Source organism: Microtus ochrogaster, unplaced genomic scaffold (assembly GCF_000317375.1).
Source record: "Microtus ochrogaster isolate Prairie Vole_2 unplaced genomic scaffold, MicOch1.0 UNK1, whole genome shotgun sequence".
In the NCBI taxonomy this organism is placed as follows: Eukaryota; Metazoa; Chordata; class Mammalia; order Rodentia; family Cricetidae; genus Microtus; species Microtus ochrogaster.
In genome coordinates this window covers 7,981,350-8,003,849 of record NW_004949099.1, presented here as the reverse complement: position 1 = coordinate 8,003,849, position 22,500 = coordinate 7,981,350, and the positions used below count along the sequence as shown (strand labels likewise).

At 43.4% G+C, this 22,500-nt stretch overlaps 1 protein-coding gene across 15 annotated transcripts in view; it reads left to right on the top strand.

Annotated features, from left to right (window-relative positions):
* The window catches only part of Magi1 (membrane associated guanylate kinase, WW and PDZ domain containing 1), a 618,461-nt gene that overhangs the window by 336,994 nt on the left and 258,967 nt on the right, over window positions 1–22,500 (top strand). For all 15 annotated transcript variants that reach the window (XM_013352986.2, XM_026788194.1, XM_026788185.1 and 12 more), the window contains exon 2: window positions 20,541–20,657. In XM_013352986.2, coding sequence (XP_013208440.2) covers window positions 20,541–20,657 — 117 coding nt within the window. The remainder of the gene's footprint in view (window positions 1–20,540; window positions 20,658–22,500) is intronic.

The window sequence follows — 22,500 nt, the reverse complement described above, 5'->3', positions numbered from 1 at the left end:
TTCTGACTCTTACTTTAACTTTGGTGGGGTTTTTGTTTTAAGAGATTTATTTTTTGTGTATGTTTGCTTGCATTTATGATGTGGATACCTTGTGCCCAAGGAGGTGAGAAGAGGGCCATGGATTCCCTGGGACTGGAGTTATAGGTGGTTGTGAGTCACCATGTGGGTGATGAGAACTGAGCCTGAGTCTTCACCAGGACCAGTAGGTGCTCTTACTGCTTAGGCATCTCTCTAGCCACCATAGGTGTGATGTTGTTTGTCTGTTGTCTGCCGGTTTATTACTGATTTGGCAAGGAGAGGACAAAGAAATCCTTACTGCGCTGACAGTCAGTTGGCCCAGTGGTTTTGTCCCTTCTGGGTGATTCAAGAGTTCTGGAATCTTATAGCTCTCCATAGGTGGATTTTGGAAGATGTGAAGAAGGCAAGAACCCAGTGTTGTTGAAAATTTGATTTTGGGGGAGCTCGAGGGTTGATAAGAAAGCAAGGGCACTCCTTATCCTTGAAGAGAAAACATGTTAGGCTCTCGGCAACCATGTGTTGACGCACAACTTCTGTAACTACAATTGTCTTCCTTGAGCACCAGGCACAAACATGATACCTATACATATATATGAGCAAAACATTTACATGCATGAAATAGATAAATCTACATAAAAGTCTTCAAGATATACAACGAAAATTTGGTCTATCTACTTAATTCACTTCTGATATCATCTTGTTGCAGAGTCCAAACATTAAGGTACCTCTTTACTGCCTGGAAGTCATCGGTTCCCTTCTCCATAATTTCCAGTTTAGGATGTAGTAGAGCCATGGTTTTGTTGTTTTCTGTGGTGTTTGGCTGAAATAGGGCAGCTGTCTTCTAAAGATTCTGTCCCTTTCCTATTTCCTGCTTGCCTGAGAGAATAGGCTTTGATCTTCTCTTTGCCTATTCTTTGGTGACTATTCTCCTGCTTCTTCAGTATCTAAGATTTGAGCAGTTTAAGGACACTCCCGGAACTAATGTCCATCCCACTATAGGTTGTTCTTTACATTTGAGGGTCTTGTTTGTCTTGACATGATACCCAGCATCTCTGCTTGCCCTTAGCGGGAGAGAAGAATGCCTCAGCCCTCAAGAAGGGCAGGGTTGCCTAGTTAGTAGACAGTGCATGGGGACTTGGCTATGTTATCTAGAACATTTAAGAAGAACCATGGAGCTGGCGTGAGGAAGTTGCTAGTAACATGATTTTATAGAGGAGAATGCTTATGAAGAACAAAGGCTGGTCTAGCCAGGGGTTTCCTTTCCAGCCCTTCTGAAATACTCGGAACTGGAAGCTGGTAATGGAAGGGCAAAGAGAATGAGGAGCTGAGAAATGAATAACCAGCCTCACCATCTGGCTTCTCGCAGTTCAGAAAGTCACGTGGCACCACCGAGTTAGAGCTGCTTCTCTGTGTGTACTTGAGGTGCCAAATGCTATATTTAAGCCAAGAGCCGATTTTGAAAATATTTTTCTACTTCTGTTTTGTCACACGCATTCCTTGGCATGTTATGTTAGGGCTTCTTCTGCTACAGCTTTGTAGAGCCTTCTGTTTCTTCAAGCTGATTTGGCGTGCACTACTCAAACATTAGACCCTAGTTTTGGAACAAAAGTCTCCTCTAGAGCTAGCACAAAGAATATTCTAACTCTTGGGCAGGTACTACCTCCCAGATGAGAGATGGAGCTCTTATTTCTTAATTGTTATTCCTTTATACATGAGACTGCTTTTTAAGTATTTTCTGCTCAAGCCTGTTTGACTACATTTTCTCTTCCCAGAACCTTTCTAATTATGGGGAGGGAAGGAAATGTTAAGCTAGTCTCTCTTTATCGTGAAAAGCGGAAGGAAGCATAACTGGCTTAATTTCATAGTTTGATTTTGCTTGAACTTTTAAGATACCCGTGTGACTTCAGTCTATATAAATAGAGCACAGAAACCTAGGCTAGACATACAGATAAGCCAGCATAAAAAAAATTTGTGCAAAATGTTAGTGTCTGTGTAAAGATAAGGGTTTTCTACGGTGCTTACCCCATTTTAGTTTGCTGGTGGACATTTCTTACTGCCTTTGTTTCTGGATGCCCTTTTAGATGGGTCATGATTGTCATGGCACCTGTACCTCTGACCCACAGCAGGGGACTAGCTCACTAAAGGAAATTAATGGTTCCTGTGAACACAGAAGGCTTGATCTCATCTGGCAGTGGCTGTGCTTGGTGTTGGTGGCCAGATACCTTGTTGGGGTGCACGGAGGCCAGTGAAATAATTACCCTATTCATAGCAGTCACATCGAGTTGTGGTCAGTTTGGGAGAGGCTCCTGTTTGTTCTTTCACTCTGTATAGTTTTACCTAAGTGTGCTGGCAGTTGCTGGAGTTCAGGTATCATTGTCATTGCAATGTAAGGATGGGAAGCACCATGTTCTCCAAAAGCCTTTCTCCCTTTTCTCATTGCTATTGATCATAGCCAAGTAGAAACTGGTCCATTCAGGTTCCCCTTACACATGTACACACATGTGTGCTCATGTGTATACACACATGACCTACCTTTCACATTTGACGTCTTTTCTTCAAATTACACACATGGTTAAGATGGCTTTTCTCTGGACTTTGTGTGAAAGTGAGAAGTGTGGCTAAGGGTCAGTGAGAACACCAAAGAATAGGTCACTTGGAGTTTCATGATCTTCTGAGATGAAGTGTCTATCCAGCTAATTTGATATTTTTCCCCCTTAGTCAGGGCAGGCAGAAAGCCCAGTTTAAATTCCCAGTGTTTGAAGTTTTCATGTCCTTTTCTTATTGATGTTCTTCACTCCCATCCCACTTTGCCCTCCTCTCGAGAGTCTTTGGCTTCATCTTTAAAGCTCAGAGCACTTCACCTTAGGTGCAGGATGCAGGATAAACAGCAGGTTAGGCATAGTCTTCTGGCAATTAGTAAATGCACTATGAATTCAGGATTGAGTAATCAGGCTGTGCTCAGAACCCTGGCTGCATAGTGGAACCATTAGTGGGTGCTTATTAAAAATAGTTGGTTTTCATTTGTGTTCTTTCAGTTGGTCTCTTGTATCCTATACTGGCCTGGGACTTGCTATCTAGCCAGAGATAACCTTAACCTCATCTTCTGCCTTTACTCCTGTGGTTACAGACGTGTACTGCCTCTTCCAGTTTAGACCCTGCTGGGGTTCAAACCCAGGGCATTATGCACTATAGACAAGCACGTTGACAACTGAGCTATGTCCTGCATAGGTGTGTATGTATATGACTGTTTACCACGTATGTCTGTGTGAGTGTCTGCCACAGGTGTATAGAGACCCACCCAAGGAGGCCGGAGAGGTTGCCGGATCCCCTGAAACTGCTGTAGGCAGTTGTGAGCCACCCAATGTGGGTACAGGTTCCTAATGACTCAACCATCTCTCCATCATGACTCTACCTCATATTTAAAACCTGTTGATGATAGTGAGGTTTGTTTGCTTATTTGTTTTGTTTTTTAATCTACCTGGCCCTGCCGTGTTGATTATTAGCCGGTCTGAAGTCAGAGGCCTGGGGATGAGTATTATTATTTTAGACATATCTTAATTGATTCTAATGAAACTCCAGTGAGACACACACCTTTATCGGGTAGCATCCAGCTTCCATCTCTGTCCTTGAGTGAGTCTGGCTGGTACTCTGATATTAGATTTTTTTGAGGACATAAGGAGAGAAAAGATGTTTGGTTTTTCTGATAGCCATGCGACACATAGTTCCTTTTCTCCTGGCCTTAATATAAATTCCCAACAGAAGCAGTGCAAGGGAGGAAGGACTTATCTGTGCTGAGTGTCTCCAGTGACACCAGTCCTTCATGGTTGGAAAGGCATCGACTGGAGCAGGCTTGGTCCCTAGTGATGAATGCTTGCAGCATGGCACTTCTAACAGCATGGTGAATCTAGAAGCATAACTCAGGGAAACAGGAGCAGGTATTATTACCTCCAGGGCCCATGCCCCAGTGATGCACTTCTGCAAGCTGGGCCACAGCCACAGAGTTCCTACAGCTCTTAAAACTGCACCACTGGCTGGAATCCAAGTGTCTAGGCCATTCTCAAGAATCAGTCTGAAATCAAGCAACTGAAAAAGTGTCCCATTTTAAAGGCAGAAGATGAAAGGCTTCCGTCTATCCCAGTGCATGTCTGGATACAATGTATGAAAAGTAAGACAGTGTGGAGGCCTTGCTCACCTAATAGAGCACTCACTAATGGGGCTGAGTGGCTCCTCTGGCATTTTTGGTGTAGATTTTTAAATGTCAGTTAGGATCCTGTCTGCATATGAGTAATATGTGTGGAGAGGAACCCGGAAGAACCCAGCTGCTACCGTCCTTGATTTCTCTTCGTTCTGAACTAGGGGCTGGAAGGATGGCATGCTGAACCACAGTAGCTGGAGTAAGCTATGGCGACGCTGAAAAGTTGTGTGTTACGGAATTCTTTTAAAATCCTGTTTGACCTCAGTGTAGATGGTGCAGCTGAGTCAATTTTCTTAGAGAACTGCTGACATGAAAGGATTCTTTGGAATAGAAAGGGGAAACCAAAATAAGTATCAGGCAATTTTAAAATCAGAGATAACATAGTATATTCTTTTTAGGGCCAATTGGGGCAGGAGAGATGATGGTTCAGTGGTTAAGAGTGTGTACTGGGGGTGGGGAGGCTGGAGAGATGGCTCAGTGGTTAGCAGGAGCGTGCTGACTGCTCTTCCAGAGGACCTGGATTCAGTTCTCAGTACTCACAGCTGTAACTCCAGTTCCAGGGGACCCAACCCCCTCACACCAGGGCACATAAACTAAACTTGGGGGGTGGGTGTATATTGCTCTCAAAGAAGACCCAAGTTCAGCTCTCAACACCTATGTCAGGAGCTCACAACCACCTACAACTCCTGCTCCAGGAGAATCCAGTTCGTCTAGTCCAGTGATCTCCAACCTTCATAACACAATGATCCTTTAATACAGTTCCTCATTTTGTGCTGACCTCTAACCATAAAATTATTTTATTACTACTTTGTAACTGTAATTTTGCTATTGTTGTGAATTGTAAATATCTGATATGCGACCCCCAAAGGGGCCAAAATCCACAGGTTGAGAAATGCCATTCTAGTCTCAGAGGGCACTACATACAATTAAAAATAGCAAAAATCTTTTTTGAAAAGCTAGGCCCATTTTTGGACGTTCCACAGGTACTACATATATTGTGTTACACCACAGCGTCAGTTGGTACTGATGGAGCCAGGTGATACCTCTGGGTTCTCCACAATGCGTGTGTGTGTGTGTGTGTGTGTGTGTGTGTGTGTGTGTGTGTGTAAGGAGGAGAGAAGGAGGGAAGAAGAGAGGTAGATTCAGATTGTGTTATAGAGGTTTGCCTATTCCAAGAACTGAAGTGAAGGAACTGGAGATCCAGAAGAGCTGGTGGTACGGCTCATCAGAAAGTTGGCAAGCCCGTGTTTTAGCTCTGGTCCAAAGGGAAGAAGAAATGACTGCATTCAGGACTGTCAGGGAGAGGGAAGTCTCTGTTACCTGTGAGGGGGCAAGATTTTGACACCCCCGGGGCTTCACCAATTAGACCAGGTCTGCCTACACTGATGAAGGTGGTCTGATTTACTCACTCTGTTGTTGGGTATTTTAAGAAATCACCTTTGACCAAGAATCTAGCTTCTTCATAGCCTTGTTGAGTTGGCATATGAAGATCCCTTAAAGATGATTCTTTAGACCAGGTATCATACAGATTTGGGGTTCTCATCCAAGTATTCTGACCTTTGTTCAGGATTCTTTGGTTTTATTGTTTAGTTTTCAGACTTACATATAAAATATTAAAATATTAAGAAAAAATAACTGTAAAAAATTAGGCCTCATCAGTATTGGAAAATATTGCTTGTCTAAAGATTCCACTAAGAATGGGGTACAGTTTAGTGGTAGAATGTTTGCCCAACATGCACCAGACCCTGTAAATAATAAAATGTGATTTTGAAAAACCCATATCACTAAGAAAGTAGGCAACCACAGATTGAGAGAATGTTTACAAAGTCCCCTTTTGTCTCTGACTTGAGTCACAGTATATGGGGAACTGTTTAATTAAGATAACCTAATAAAAACAGTCAAGCCACCTGAATAGAAACATCACAAATAGAGAGATACTTTCATTAGCACATAACAAGATGCTTAACATGGTTAGTCTTCTGGGGGAATGCAAATTAAAATAATGAATAAGCAATGTACCACTCACATAAAGAACGTGGGAATAAGCAGGGAAATTGAGAATAAAGGCTGCGTGCCCTGATGTTTGGGACTGGATTAAACCAGAGTAGGGATGTCCCATGATGCTCCCCACTTTGCTCTCCTTCCACAAAGCTGACAGGACACCCTCTCCTTTGCTTGGCTTGCATACTTTTAGCGATATTATGTGGTCGTGGGAGTGTGGACTCAGCCTGATGCCAACCTCAGATTTAATTACTTTACGTTCTGGCCACATAGAAGGCTGGCTTGTTTAATGCCTTTTGTTTTATAGCCAGGTGGCAGTCGTGAAGCAAAAGGAAAAAAAACAAGAAAAAAAAATCAAAAAAACAAAAACAGAATTCTCTAAGAGTTGAATGTGTCCATAATTCATTTGGTAAAGTGCTTGCAAAAGGACCCAAGTTCAGTCTATAGAACTGACAAGTTCTTTTATTTAATGGAAGCCATGCAGGGTGACATCACTTAGAGTCCCAACACTGGCGAGGCAAAGACAGGCACTTATTGATTGTTTTGTTTGCTGGCTTGCTGGTCAGCCCTCTAGTCAGGAACAAATGGCTATTGAGAGCAGTGTTATTCTACAGCCAGAGGGGAACCAGGCTGGCAGATGCGCCAGTAACTCCCAATACATCATGTCTTCTTGTTGAGTTGGCATATGGCCAGTGGAGTGTCCTAATTACCGAGTGGCTTTTATAGCCCATTGTTTGTAAGTCGCTCTGGAATAGTAGCTGGAAGATGACAGTGAGTCAGCTTGGAAATGGTGGCATGTCATAATGGGAATTGTTGATAGAATTTGGGAGATTAGCAACCTCTGAAGATCCACCAAGGAAGAACTATAGTCTGTCCAGAGAGATGCATCTCGGTGAGTTAAGAATTTCTCTTAATACATTTATTACCGAACTTGGGTGTCACTGCCTTTGCCCCAACTATTCACCTTCCTTAATAGTTTCATTAAAAGAGCCAAATTAATAATGACAAGCAGAGGAAGAGATGTGGTCAGTGTGGCTCCAGGAGGAACAAAAAAAAGCCAATGACCAGATCCCCACCCTACCTCAAGCCCATCTTGGAGGTCCTGAGACTCTGGGGTTAAAAAGAAGCCAGCGGTGCCCATAACTCAGCAGGGGTGGCTTGGTCCCTGTGCATCCCCTGTCTCAGCTCCCAGCCTCCACTGTAATCCTATCCTTTGGGAGATAAATTCTTTCTCTAGCCCATCAGTTCCTTCTCTGGCTGCCCCCAGGGCTTCAGCCATTTCTTCGCCCTGCATAAGATTCTTGGGGGAAATTTTGCTTCTTGGGGACCCTTTCTTTTCCTAATCTGATAGCCAAAGAGAGTAACGTAAGTGCCTCTTTAGAGTATATTCATTCCTCTCAGACAGGCCATTACAGGATTGCAACCTATGAAATTACTCCAAAACCACGCACATAGCCACGTGCACAGATGAAGTATCCTTCCCTCAGTTCCGCCCTCCTTGGTCTTGGTGATTCTCTTGTTTCCTTTTGGTTTTGACTTTGAGCTGTATTTAAAGCAAAGATTGTATGCACAGAATAAACTGTAAAGGTGCCTTCATGAGTGGGAAACTGTTGGGTCTTTCTCTATCCTGCCAGCCAACTCCCAAATAATGACACGGAGACTTATTATTAATTATGAAAGCTCAGCCGTAGCTTAGGCTTGTCCCACTAGCTCTTATAAGTTAAATTAACCCATTTATTTTTAATACACTTTCTGTCACGTGGCTCAGTACCTCATCTCTTGGTACTGCTCATGCTGCCTTCTGCGAGTGCTGTGACTCTGGCTGCCTCTTCCCAGAGTTCTCTCTCTACCTGGAAGGCCAGCCTATATCTGCTGCCTAACTATTGACCGTTCAGCTTTCTATTACACCAATCACAGCAGTACATTGTCACACAGTATACAAATCTCCTACAGCAGAAAATTATCTCACCTCCCTTTAAGACTTCCCTAGTTATGTATGCTTTACCGTTCCTGTCTCTTCTCATCTGCTCCAGTATAAATGGCAGTGGTGTGCTGTACTGTGATGCTGTTGCTCTGTGGTTTACCAGCGTGGGTCAGAGTGCCTGGAACGCTGGCCCCAGCCATCTGTTGCATGAATGATAGCAGAATATGGTTTGCAACCCAGATTCTCTCTCCACTCAGAGATTAAATTGAGGTGAGGCTGGGAGGGCAAGGGAACAACTGTCTTAATTATTGTGGATGTTCAGTCCTAGCAACGCCAAGCGGATCTCAGTTACATTTGCATAGAAACATTTGAAAGGTCCTTCTTGTCCCCAGAGTCCTAAAACCCTGCAAGACAGTACTATGCCAGTGGGTAGGAGGGGAGGGCTGTTTCCCTGGAAGAAACGTTGCTTACACATCCCGGCTGAGTGTGTGGAAGGTAGTGTCAGTCAGATGTCAGCTCCTTGTTTCGTTCAGGTTTTCTTTCATAGTAAGGACATGGAGGGCTGTCGACTTTACTTTTGTGGTTAGTAAGAGAAGTTAGTATTTTTCATGTTGGGAGTGGTACAGATGTTTGCTAGCTTAATGGTAATTATAACAGCTGTGGCAAAAATAATGTTATAGTCTATTTTTTTTTTATTCTGAAAAATTTCCAACCCATCTGGAAGGTGAATGACAGTGTAACATGCCCCTTCATTACTAAGCTCAACTTCCTTCACATCTGGCCATCACTGCTCTGTGTTTCCAGATCTATAACTATTTGCTTTTCACCACATTTTATGAATATAGGGTGTAGATACCCTTGCACTTCATCACTTCCAGCCGATGACATTCTTCTGCACGTTTTGGCACAGATGTTGTGTGTGTCTCAGTATTCTTTCAGCAGCATCGTTAGACCTTCCCAGCCACACTTATCATTCTCTCAGCCGAGTCTTTATGGTATTACTTGTATTAAATTCAGTGCCTGCTCAAGCTTGCCCACTTCTTAGAGATGACCCTTGGTAAGAGAAAGAAGAACAAATTGGTGTGCACTTACAGTGTGCTTGGTCGTGTGTGGAGGTCTGATGATGCTAAGCCTGGCAGCAGATTGTTAGCACGCGTGCCATCTTTATAATCAGCTGATACTTGGGGAAAGCCAAAAGATCGCCGGGGATTTAGCAACTTGTCTAAAGCCTGCTGCAGAATTTGGAGGCTAGATTAGAGCTGCTGTAATCTGGCTTGAGGTCTGCTGGGAAATCAGTAATCTTGGTGTTGCACAGAGGAACTCATGAACAAAAAATAAAAAAAGAGCAAAAGTAATTCAGCAGGACAATTTCCTTTTGTAAAACAGGTGCACCAGAGCCCAAATGAAGCTAATGAACACAGTAGCCAAAGGGACTGCTTGTCTTTTATCCCTGGTATAGGTAGTTGCAGGGAGCCAGACAGGACCGCCATTGCAAGATGGCACCACATCCTGTCTTGCCGGTTATACTCCATATTTGGCGATGCCTTTGAGAGCTGCCTGTCCCCCACTTCCCGCATGCGCCGTGAATGGGGGTCCCTGGGCCTATCTCGATGCAGTCTGGTGTCAGCTGATGGTGGCAACCAATCACAGGGCAACCCATGTGCCAACTCCATATATAAGCAGCTGCCTTAGTGCTCTCGGGCCCCTTCGCTTCATGTTATCTCTCAACCAAGTGCACTCCAGTAAAGTGTGATCTGAGAAGAATCCTCATGTCGTGGTCGTTCTTTCTCGCTGGTCGAGGAGTTCGCCGCAGGTAGTGACTGCATCTTATTCCATTGATTAGAGCTTGACTTCGTAATCTGATGTGACCTTCTAATCAGAGCAAAGGGGCCATGGGGAAGTTCAGAAAATCTGGCCTCTTGTTGGTCTGATTACCTTGGTAGAAAAAAAAAATACATTTTCCAGCATCATGTACATGCAGATTGCACGCTGCTGGCAGGCAGAGTCCTCCTGTGCATGGACATGTCTCATATCACTTGGCTTCCACAACACCAGCCATGCCTTGGGAAAACTTCCAAAAGCAGAAGCTGTTCAGGAAACAAAACCTTTGTGAATGTGAGAACTTGATTAAATAGGCACTGGCTTCTTGGCCTTAGTTTCCTAATTTGCCTCTTCCGCGATGCTCCATTCCTGTTGTCAGCGTCTCCTGACTAATAACGACACTTGGACAGTTCGTCCCTCTTTTCTAGATGGTTGATGAAGGGCTTTCTGAGCTTTGGTTTGTGCTTCTTCATTACGACACCAGCAGTAGAAACAGCTTCCCTCGGTTGGAGGCAGATTGCAAAGTCACCCTTGTCAGTGGACACACGCGTGGTCTGTAAATGTTCATTGCCCTCTCTCAAATCTAGCAGGTCCAGTTGATGTCTTTTCAGGATGTCACTGTCAGGTCAGTGAGATGGCTCCACGAATAGAGAGAGGCACTTGTCACCAATGCTAGCCACCAATGTTCAAGTACCAGGTTCCACCGATAGAAGGAGAGAACTGACTTGCATGAGTTGACCTCTGACCTCTCAGTCCACTGTGGCACGTATCCTGTCCCTGTGAGTAAGTATAACAAAGAAACAAAAGAGGAGGTAGAGGACAGGAGAAGACGATAAAGGAAGAGCAGCAGTGGGCACTACTGTCATTCCAGTGCCTTGGCATGGGGCCTAAATGGGTTCCCATGCATCTTCAGGTGCTGCTGAGGGGTCTGAGCTTGGGTGCCCAGCTGCTTTGGGAGCTGCCCGTAAATTTGCATCAGCTATAAAGCTTAGACAAGAGGGATCACTGTCTTTCCGCTTTCTCTCGGGAAGTCTCTTTTCCCCACCCCTTTCCCCCAGTGAACAGATGTTACTCTGCTTCTTAGCTTAGCTGGAATAAATACAGGGCACAGAAAGGCTGTAAGTAATGCAGACATGGAGAAGATAGACTTTAAACCTGAGCTTGCTTTTCCTTCCGTGCTTAATTCAACTTTCTTCTCATTGTGGGATGAAATTTGTTATAAAAAAAAGATTCACTGGGGGAAAAGAATAGAAAAGGTGGCCAGGAAATAATAATAAAGTCAGTTTCCTAAAGTGCTGACAAAATGTTTTGTGCCCGTCCTCATTGGGTGTTTAATATAAGCAGTGTTTTCTTGTGCCTCATCAGCATATGGAATTCTCCTCTGCCACCTCTCTCATGCGTGCATTTCTCCTTTTCCTCTCCCTCCCTCCCTCGCTCCTTTTTCTCTCCATCCCTCCTTTCCTCCTCTCTTTTTTTTTTTTTAGGTTTTTGAGAAACATGCCTGAGCAAGCAGAAGGCTCTTTGCCACCAAGGCATGGATTCCATGCCTTCCCTGTGTCTAAAGAGGTCCCTGTCAAATTGCTCACCCACCTAGGGGTGCAAGGCCAACATCCAAACAGGAGCTTGCTCCCCGGAGAAACAGCTGTGCATCAAAGGAATGAAAGACAGAAAGACAGGGTTCATTCTGGAACATACATTTAGGTCCTGCAGTTCAGCGTCTCCACACTGAAACAGCGTCTCCACACTGAAACAACGTTTTGGAGTTTTCATGTTGAAAGAACAAATAGAGCTATAAATCAAGGCTTTATCCCCCTTTCTTTTTCTTTTCTTTTCTTCCAGAGACAGAACTTCTCTGTGTAGCCCTGGCTGTCATGGAACTCTCTATGTACGCCAGATCTGCCTGCCTCTGCCTCCCAAGTGCTGAAATTAAAGGCGTACACTACCAAGACCATTTTAAAATGCTAAATCGAGCGTTTTAAAATTTCCTTGGTGCAAACGTCAGGATTCTAGGAAGATGTCAGAATCTCAGCTGTGAGCCTCAGATGGTACCTGACAGCATTCTTAGCCTTTCCATTGGTGGAGAATAAGGTTTTGTTAACAGAATACATTTTAGGGGGTTTTATCTCTTAATCAGGATATTAGGTCTGGCAAATAGGTGGGGAAGGAGTGGCTCTTTAGGGGCTCATGGTACAGCAAGAAAACATGTAATTCATAGAATTTCATTGAGATGTAATCACCAGTTGTTTCATAAGCAGTTTCTTTGCAGAATTCTTATTCATAAAGTACTGCTCTGAGCTCATGTCTATTAGCCTTTCTCCCCTCCTCCCTCCTCTTCCCTTCCCCTTCTTCTTCCAGACTTTTTGTTAGGATCTCACTACATAGCCCATACTGTTGTCCTGCCTCAACCTTCTGCTTTACTGGATTATAGGTGTTCCCCATATTATCTGATTCTCTTCGGTGTTTGTAAATACTGTTTTGGTGGGAAGCATTTTTATTTGCATATGGTCCCTGTTGACTTTCACAGCACCAAGGCAGAATGGAATAGTTGCATGACCTTGTGTGTGCTTTCAAGCCTGGGAAAAGATACTTAAATTTCATCCTGTATAGAAAAATGTAGCCAAACCTGATTTAGGCCATTGCTTTAATGCTATTTGGGGTAAAGAAGTTCACAGTAACTATATAAAGACTTGACATAGTCAATCTTCCCAGTTTATGTATTTTTTACATATTAAGTTTTTCTTTCATTTTTTGGTTAAATACACATGATAATGACAGTCATTCATTATTTCTCAATAGGCCATTCTCTAAATTAATTTTCTGTGGAGAGCAGTTTGTCAAGATTAGGGGAAACTAATTAAAAGGGAAAACCCATTCTCATCTCAACATTCTCTGTCACATGAGTGATATAGGATTTTTTTTCTATACCCTAGAAATTGGTATGACCTTTGGGAATCAAGTGATTCCATTTATAGGGAATTTCAACAATAATTTAAGTTTAAGGCTTGCATTATAGCATGACGTAGGGCATCCAAATGTTTGATACCTGATTAATCTCTATACCAGTTTTGAGCCATTTGGAGGTAAGAGTTGTGGTGTGGTGCCCATCTGTAATCTCAGCACATAGGATGTAAAGGCAAGTATAAGCAAGCAAGGGCACGGTGAAACTACCCAATTAGACTGCTCCAGGAGTAGGAAAATAATGGTTATTTGGAATCAGACTCCCAAGGCAATAGGGTCTGGGGGCAGAGAGACAACAAAATGGCAGAAGACAGTTAGATTTTATGCGACAGTAGGGTGAGGGTCTTTGAGCTGGTACAGGCCATCCAGACTAAACTAGAAGTCTTCGCCCTAGGTAGTTGACCATTGTAGGAAGATTAAGGATGGTTCTGGCCTTTGGGCTTGATTATCCAGTACGAATCCTTCTGTTTACCAGGCCCAAGTCCTTCTGTTTAGGATACTGTCAGCACTACTATGGGGTTGGGGGAAAGAGTTGCACCTAATAGCAAGAAGATTGCAGTTTGAGGACAGCCTGGTTATATAACTTCAAAAAACTAATAATAAAAGGTCAGGTGGAATGTGGGAAAGGCAATACAGCCTTTTGGAGAGAATTTGTTTCAAGAATCTTAAACATTTTCATTCTTATTGTTCCAATATCACTGCATCAAGGATCATGAAAAAGTAATAAATACAGATTGATTATGCTGTCTCTCTGTTTTGATACACAATCTCATGTAGACTAGCCGCAAACTCCTTACACAGCAAAGGATGAGCTTGAACACCTGATCCTGCCTCCATCTCCCAAATGCCAAGATTTTAGGCCTGTAGCATAGCAGCCAACTCTGGATGGTTTTGGACACAGAAGATAAGATACATGCTTACCTATTGGTAATGGGTATGTTGTGAGTCCAAGGCTCCAAAACAACCCAAGCAGATACAAGAGGTTACAGAAGGCAATATTTTATTGGATTAGGCAGTGCAGCAGGAACTGATCTTCAGAGATGACAGTCCAGACTCGGGAGCTGACTGAATCCCTGTCTCAGCAAGCATTTAAGCAGAAACACCGCAAATATCTGTGCCAAGTTACAGTTAAATATTCTGTCAACTAGGATTCCGAGATTAGGGGGTTTCCTAGGAATATTACTGTGTGGTCATATTCTCATTGGTTGGTTTGCTCAAGTGTAGTGGGATGGTTTGCCCACCAAATCTTGCCAACCAGATGCCAGTGATATCAGTTACCCAGGGAGGTCTGGGGAGGTCTTGGGAACTTAAACTTTATTTGACCCTTATTCAAGATGGAAGTTTTATTCAAAATGGCTTCAGTGTGGTTTCTTCTTACAGATATATAGGTTGTGGTGAATTGATAAAATAGATAGCATTTTGAAACATAATTATATTTCATAAATGCCTACAAAATGCTATAACATGTGGGCTTAAATCCTCATAGATGGTATGATCTGACAAGTTAGGCTATAGCTAAACGGGATCATCTGAACTCTGTGGGCTGTGGGACCCATTCATTGCCAGTTTAAAAACAAATATTGCTGCGTTTCTGTTGTTGTTATAAAATACCACAATCAAAAGCGACTTAGAGGAGAACAGCATTTATTCTGACTGAAACAGAGTCTGATATGGCATGGAATCAGAGCCTGAGCCTTGCCTAGCAAGCAGGGAGTGTAGAGATCACATTTCATCTGCTTCCAGGAAGCAGAGAGAGAAGAGGAAGTGGGGCCAGGATATAAACCCTCAAAGCCTGCCCCCCAGTGGCATGCTTAACTTCAGCAAGGCTCTGCTTCCAAATGCTGAGACAACCTTCCAGAACTGCCCCTGACTGGGGATCAAGTGTTTAATACGTGAGCTTATGGGAGGCATTTTTCATTCAGCCAGCTCCAGCGCTCAATCACATCTTTTTATCCTCTGCTGCTCCCTCTGCCCTTTCCTGGGTCAACATCCCATAGCTAGTGTGTATGGACTGGCTTCTTCCTAACACCTGCTACTACACAGCCCAATGCACCTGAAAATTTACACCGTGTCTTTCTCTGCTATGGCTGGAATCCCTGAGCACGTTTTTTTCTGCACGCCAAGTGAAATAGGAGTTCCTTGTCGGGACCTAGGAAGTCCTTTTCACTCTCTCCCCAAGCTCCTCCTTGATGACGCTCTGTGTGCTCTTTCCTGCAGGCCTACCTCTTTGTTGTTTCTGAATCTTTTATACTTGCTGTTACCCCTACTTGGAATACTTTCCTCCACACTTTGCAGGAGTGACTGTCTTCCTTTACTTCATTAGCTGCCCTCTGTTTAGGGACAGCATAGCCTCAGGGTTCACAGCATATTTGTCTGTAGGCATTTAATAAATTTCTGTTTGAAGAGGAATGCATCAGATGAGTTGATGTGTTTGCTCATCTGTATATGTATGTTATAAGGGTATTTGTTATAGTCCAAGGATATAATGTGTCTGTACAGCTATGATTTTATTATGGTTTGAGTGTGTGTGTGTGTCCATACACAGGACAAAAATAGCTTTCCTTGGTTGTACAACTTTATATCTTCAAATATTTCTCTTTGAGGGGGTAGAGAAATGGCTCAACCAGCAGTCAGGAGCACTGGCTGCTCTTCTGAAGGACCCAGATTTGACTCCTAGTACCCATGAGGAGGCTCATAACCCTCAGTAACTCCAGCTCCAGAGGATCCAGCACCGTTTTCTCACCTCTGTGCACGTAGGTGCACAGGCATACACAAGGCAACACCCACACATAAAATTTAGTGTTTTTGTTTGCTTTTTGGTGACAAGATCTCCCTATGCAGTTCAGGTTGTTTTTGAACTGTGTAAACTTCAGTCTCGACCTCTAAGCGCCTCTATGCTTGGCTTGTCTCTCAAGGTTGATGGTTTGTTTTGTTTTGGTTTGGTTTTTCAAGACAGGGTTTCTCTGTTGAACAGTCCTGGCTGTCCTGGAACTCACTTTGTAGACTCTGCTGGCCTCAAACTCAAATGAGATCCTCTTGCCTCTGCCTCTCAAGTGCTGGGATTAAAGATGTGTGCCACCACACTGCCCAGCTAAGGTTGATAATTGGTATAACTTTGCTGTGGTGGTAAAAATATTCATAAGACTTCACTTTAACCACCTTCAAGGAGAGGGTTTTGGCATCAAGTCCCTCACATTACCATGCAGCCATCACCACCCTCCATTTCCAGAACCTTTTGAACGTTTCCAGCTGAGACTCTTCCTTATTGAACACTAACTCCCTAGAAATTATATTTCTCTGACAAGTGAGAGAAATGTTGGGGCCAAACAGGAAAAAACATGAGAAATACCATGCTGGCATTCTCTGTTACAAATGACATAGTTGAAGTGGCCTGGTCAGTGTTGATAATAATCCTGTCCTCTTCCTTTCAAGCTACATCTTATTGTAGGAATTTATGGCTGTCTTACAGTTAGAAGGAAAACATAGAAAGTTCTGATTTACCAAAAATAAATTCCCTTTTCTTTCCCTGAACTAAAATGTTTTTATTGTAGTTACTATCCAAAGTCATGGTTTCACTGTGGTATTGCTGTCGATAGCATGTGCTTCTCTTGTCCAGAAAGAGACAGAAACCCCTGTGTCACAGTTGAAGTCCAACCTGTAGCCCCAAAGGAAAGAAACATGATATGCCTGAAGACATGCGAAGGAAATGGGATGAACAGCAGTTCCGTCCCCAAGATGTGTTCTAAACACACCCTAGGAGGTTCCTCTCTGCTCTTGCTTGCAGGTCAAGCTTCTGCTCCTTGGAAATCAGTTTTCTGATCTTTTATGCATTTTTCCTTCACGTCATCTCACTAACATTTAGAGCAACATGATTTGTATTGAAAAAATATGAAGGAAAATGGATTTTGGTGTATTAAAAATGGAATCATAGAATATTAAGATGATATGTTGATACTTTTTAAATTTCAGAAAACTCAGTGGAAAATGCAAAGATATATTTGGAAACTTAAAAGATACAGATTTCTTATATTGATAAGATATACAAATATAAAGTAATAACAATTCAAGTATGGTCTAAGTTCCATCGTCTTTTTTAGAATTTAAAACCTCTTTCAATGATCTCTGGACACGTGTGTGCGCATGTGTTCAAGCGTGCATGCGTGTTCAGATGGACATGTGCACCTGTTCATATGGGTGTCTGTGCAGGTGCATTCATATGTGTAAAGACGAGAAGTTGTGTCTTCTTCAGTTGGTTTCTACCTAATTTTTTTCATTTCCTTTTTTTTGGGAATGGGGTGGGAGGTGTTTGTATGTGTGGGTTTTTAAAGACAGGGCCCCACTCTTTGCTCTATGGAACTCACTATGTAGACCAGGCTGGCCTCAAAGTCACAGAGATCTGCTTGCCTCTCCCTCCCACGTACTGGGGTGTGGTTGTGCACACCACACCCGGCTTCTCTTCTAGTGACTTTGAGATAGGGTCTCTCACCAAACCAATTTGGCTAGGCTGGCTGCCCAGTGAGCTCCAGGGATCCACTGATCTCTGTCTTTCCCTGCACTTTGATTGGAGGCTTATCTTGCCACAACCAGTTTTTATATGGGTACTCGGGATTCGAACCGGGGTCATGTCTGCAGAGCAAGCTCTCACTCACTTACTGAGCCATCTCCCCAGCCCTAGTTATGAACTTTTTCTTGAACAAAGCTCTACATACTTCTGACTTATGTTCTTTCTTCCACTTACAAAGCAAACCTTGAGTTTGGATGAAAGTAAAGATGCCAGGACATACTTGCCATTTATTATTTATCTATCTTACAATTTATTATTTCATTGGCTCAATGCCCTCGACAGTTAGGAAAAGATTTACTGACACGTCCTCTGAATAATTGTTAATTAATCTGAGATTAGATGCTCAAAGTACAGTATCCTTAATGGAATGTGAAGGTGGAAGCTCTGCTCCTCCAAATGTCAGGGAATGCAGAGTAAATGTTAACTGGCAGCATAGTTAACCCTGCCCTTTGCACATTTGCAGAAGCAAGGAGTTTCTGTCTGATGCCCATAAACCATAGCAGGCTTGCTTAGTGAGAGCCTAAGATCAAGGATAATCTGGCAGAAAACCTCTGGTTTATCTTATAGATGGTGACTATAGATAGCACCTATGTCACATATAGGGAACAAACTAATGGGTCCCATATGTTCTCTGGAATTTGCTTTGGTCCCTAACGATGTATTTAGATATACAGACCTCCCTCTTTGCTACTCATAGTTCAGATAGTGTTCAGTGCATCTTAAGTTTTTATTTTTCTACGTGGGTGTGTGGGGGAGACGCACAAGTGTCACTGCAAACGTGTTAGGCGACAGCAGCAGCAGTTGGTTCTCTCCTACCATGTGGGTTCTAGGGACTGAACTCAGAGGTGGCAGCAAGCACCTTTGCTCACTGAGCCACCTCCCTGGCTCCGTCAATGTCATATCAGTTCCAGTCATTTGATAGGAGTTTTCCAGTCAAGAATCACCTAGATTGTAGACAACTGGGAAGCATTATTCTTTCGGTATCATTCAGGAATGCCTTACCCCTGGGGCTAGAGCTGAGCAAGTGTGATTATCACACCTACCAGTGATTTACCAGTTAGCTTTCCTTCCTGATCCTCAGCCCCAGTTTACCTAAGAACTCACTGCTCTAGCACAAAAAGACTGTTGTCACCCGTTTCTAGTAGCCCAAACTCTCTTGCCTTATGATTTGTCTCCTGCTGTTTCTAACCCATTTGAATAACATTCATACTTATGTGATGTTTTTTTTAACTTTTGAAAAAGAATACTAATGCATGTTTGGGCTAGATTTTATTTTTTTCCCCTCCCCTCAGAAACTGACCACTTGACACTGTGGTGATTGCAGTTTTTGTCTTTCACTGAGTGCTCCCACTCTGCCCTGCAAACATGTCATCCCCTCTGCTGTTTACAGCAGCCATGTGATGTGGCCACTATTATATCATTGTTCTATTTTTACCAGTGAGAGAAGAGAGGCTCATGAGCCATGAATAATGGAGCTGGGTCCATACCTGGGCCTGTGTTTGTTCACTGCCAGCTTTTGCCCTGTTCTTTCTGGTGGACTCCCTAGTGAATCCAGGACCTAAGAGTGCAGTGGGACCCACTCAGCAGCCGCCCTGCCTAGCTTTGTTTCCTGGATGATTCTGTGCATTCTGATGCATAGCACCTGTGTTATATCACACAACCAATCAATTCTAGGTTGGCATGCCCCTCAAGGAGTTCATTGTCTTCTCTGTTTCTTAAAAAGTCATTTGGAGTGCTGGAGAGATGACTCAGCAGTTAAGAGCACTGGCCTTCAATACAGAGGAGCCCCCAGCACCCACATGACAACTCATACCTCCAGTTCCAGGGGATCTGACACCCTTACACCAATGCACATAAAATAAAATTAAATAAATTATTTTTAAAAAACTTATTTGGAAATAATTATTGTGGTTGTTATGGGCACACAGAATGTAGTATAGTATTTCTCAATAGCCTCCATGACGTATGCTTATGTTAACCGGTACATCAGGAGACATCTATGTACTCCATAGATCCAGGTACTCCGTACCTTCATGCTGTTCTGCTTAGTCTGTGTTTCCCTCTATTATGGAGGGAACATGTTAAAAATTTTATGGATGAAGTTTTGTTCCCTTCTGTGTCTCTGTTCAATGTTAAGTGCTTGAGAATTATCAATATTGCTTCTGTATTTGTAGTGTCTCCTTTTTCAGTGTTGTGCAGCACTCATTAAACATATCATTTCTTTCATTGCCTCTGGAGAAATATTTGGATTGTTTATAATTTAGGACTGAACAATTTAGTTATGTTTTCTTTGGTGGACTTACTTTTGTGTTCTTCATTTTTAGTGAAATTGTTCATTCTTTTTCTGTGCAAATTTGTCTTAATGAAGTATTCTTAAATTGTGTTCTCATGAGGCTGAGCCTCCTTACACACCCACTAGCTGTATATAAAACCTTGCTTTATATCTTGCCGAAAGGTGAGATTTATTCACCCTTTAAATTCTGTTCTTCTGATAACTACATAGTGGGATCTCCTTCTGATTTGAGTTTGTATGTTCTTATCACCTAGGTATGTGTCAGCATCATGTGTGTGTTCTTTTCTTTTTGTTGTTTGTACATTGTTTTCTTGCTTGCTTTTACTTTTATTCATTTGCTATAGTAAATTACACTGGAGTTCTGAGCCGGTTTGCAAGTGTAACCAGCGAAGAATGCTTTACTATTTGACAGTTGTTGGCAGATTGTCCTCTTGGCAGTTTCAGCTGGCCATTCTCCCTCTGAGAATGTCTGCTAATGTCACCGGCACTCACTTAAATGCACGGCCCAGAGGAAATCCTCTGTTACTCAGCTTTCTGGTATGGCATGTGATAAGGCCCATACCTTAGTTGTTTCCATGCTGTTTTCTCTTTGTCGCCTTCCCTGGCTGTATCCCCTGCAGAGGGAAACGGAAGCCGTTCCTCACTGTGGCTGAGGGTCTCGCTGGGTTTGCAGGATGCTGCTTCCTCACACACAGCTCTGACTGCTCACTGTTCGGAAAGCCCTCTCTTGTTGATGTGCTCTATCTGCTTTATGTATTTCCTGCAGGAGGAAGGCTCAACAAGGACCTGCGACACTTTCTCAACCAGCGGTTCCAGAAGGGGTCTCCGGACCATGAGCTCCAGCAGACCATAAGGGACAACCTGTACCGCCATGCCGTGCCTTGTAAGTAGCTCATTTTAGTGTCTCACTGCTGTGTGTGTGTGTGTGTGCGCGCGCGCGCGCGTGCGCGCGCGCCCTCACGTATGTGGAGAGAGGAGAAGGAAGCTCAGCCGATGGTTCTGGCACACTTAGCAGTCAGTCCACCTAACGATGCCCTAAGTAAATGATGGTTGACAGTGGGACAGACAGCATGATATCATGGTGTGACTGTGTGACTGGGTTTCCATTGGACTCTGCTATTTACTAGTTTTAAATGCTGGGCAAATTACCTTTAGTGAGCTCACTGTCCGATCTGTGTAAAGACCGTGTCGGTCATGCTAGCTCCATGGAGCTGCTGTGAAGTATAGAGGGGCTGAAGCGTACAAACAGTTCGCAAAGCCTTGGCGGGGTGAAGCCTCTAGAAATGGAAGTGTCATTGTGTTTAATGGAGCGAGCCAGGCAGAGACCCTGAGACTGAGCAGGGTGGAAGCCACTGTGTCTTTAAGGCCCTCGGTGGGGGTGTGCCACAGTCACTCTCCATCCCTATAACCAGATTTTAAAATCCCCACATCTGGATTGTAGGGAAAAAGAAGGATTTTCACAGATTAAAATTCTAAAAGATGTTCAATGCAACCAAATTTGAGCAAGCCAGATATAGACCATCAGGCCTCTGAAAGGGAAACCTGCAGGGTCAGGACAAGCAGGCCATGGGTTGGTCCACTGGGATTGGATAATTGACAGCTGCCATAGAGTGGGACATGAACGCACCGTGTCCGTGAACAGGCTGATCTTACCTCTGCATCTTGGGAAGACGTGGCATTCATTCATTTGATTCCGTTCACACCTCAAGGAAAGAGTGATTCTGGTTTTAGTACTAGGACTTTTACTTTCTGCTTTTTGTCACTTGGTTCTTTGAAGTTTGAAAGAGTTTTTAGAGGTACCATTTTTGAGACACCGCCTCCTAGAGGAAGAATACTTTAATATTTACAGAATCCTCCTCTTGCTGTGACCTGTTGTATAGAAATGGTTTTCTTGAACTATACTTTGGAAGTAGTGTGCTAGACTGCCTGTGTTTGCTGATGTCACCATAAAATCACAAGTGTGTCTGACCATAGGCTTCGCATAGATTTGAGAACCTTAGGAAATCGGTTTCTAGAATACTCACCTGCCCTCCATTTTACTTGGTAGTAAATCGGGGCTCTGCGGGGAAGAGGAACACTGCAAAGGACTTGGGCAGCACTCTGTGGTCCTGTCTTTACTCGCTGGCAGCCGCATCAGACAGAGAGGAGGTGACCTGTTAACGTGACTTAGTTGCCCTCACTCATTTCAGCTTTTCCATTTTGAATTGAAAACTTTAATCCCAATAATATCCTTGAGTGATTCCGTATGCAATTCCTAATTCTAGTCTTGCAGATAGGGTAGGGATTTTCATCCCGTTTTTATTGATCTAGTTTTGAGTGAGGATGTGGCTCTGGGCAACAGAACTGAGGCTGTATTATCCAGCTTGGTCCTCCCTGTCACACTGGCCCATATTACATACACCAAACTTCTGAAAGCAGGAGAGGAAACAGGGTCATAGGGAATTCATCGCAGAACCTCATCTTTTTGGCTCGTGAACCTCCTAGGGCCATTTCTAAGCTGTCCTGTGACTGCCTGTAAGTTATGGTTGCAGGCTGAATGCAACTTTGCCGAATTCAGAAATTGTAGACTCATGATTGTTCTCCATGCAATTTTTTTTTTCCCTACTTAGATTCCACTTTAAGAGATGGGGATGAGCCGGGCGGTGGTGACGCACGCCTTTAATCCCAGCACTTGGGAGGCAGAGGCAGGCGGATCTCTGTGAGTTCGAGACCAGCCTGGTCTACAG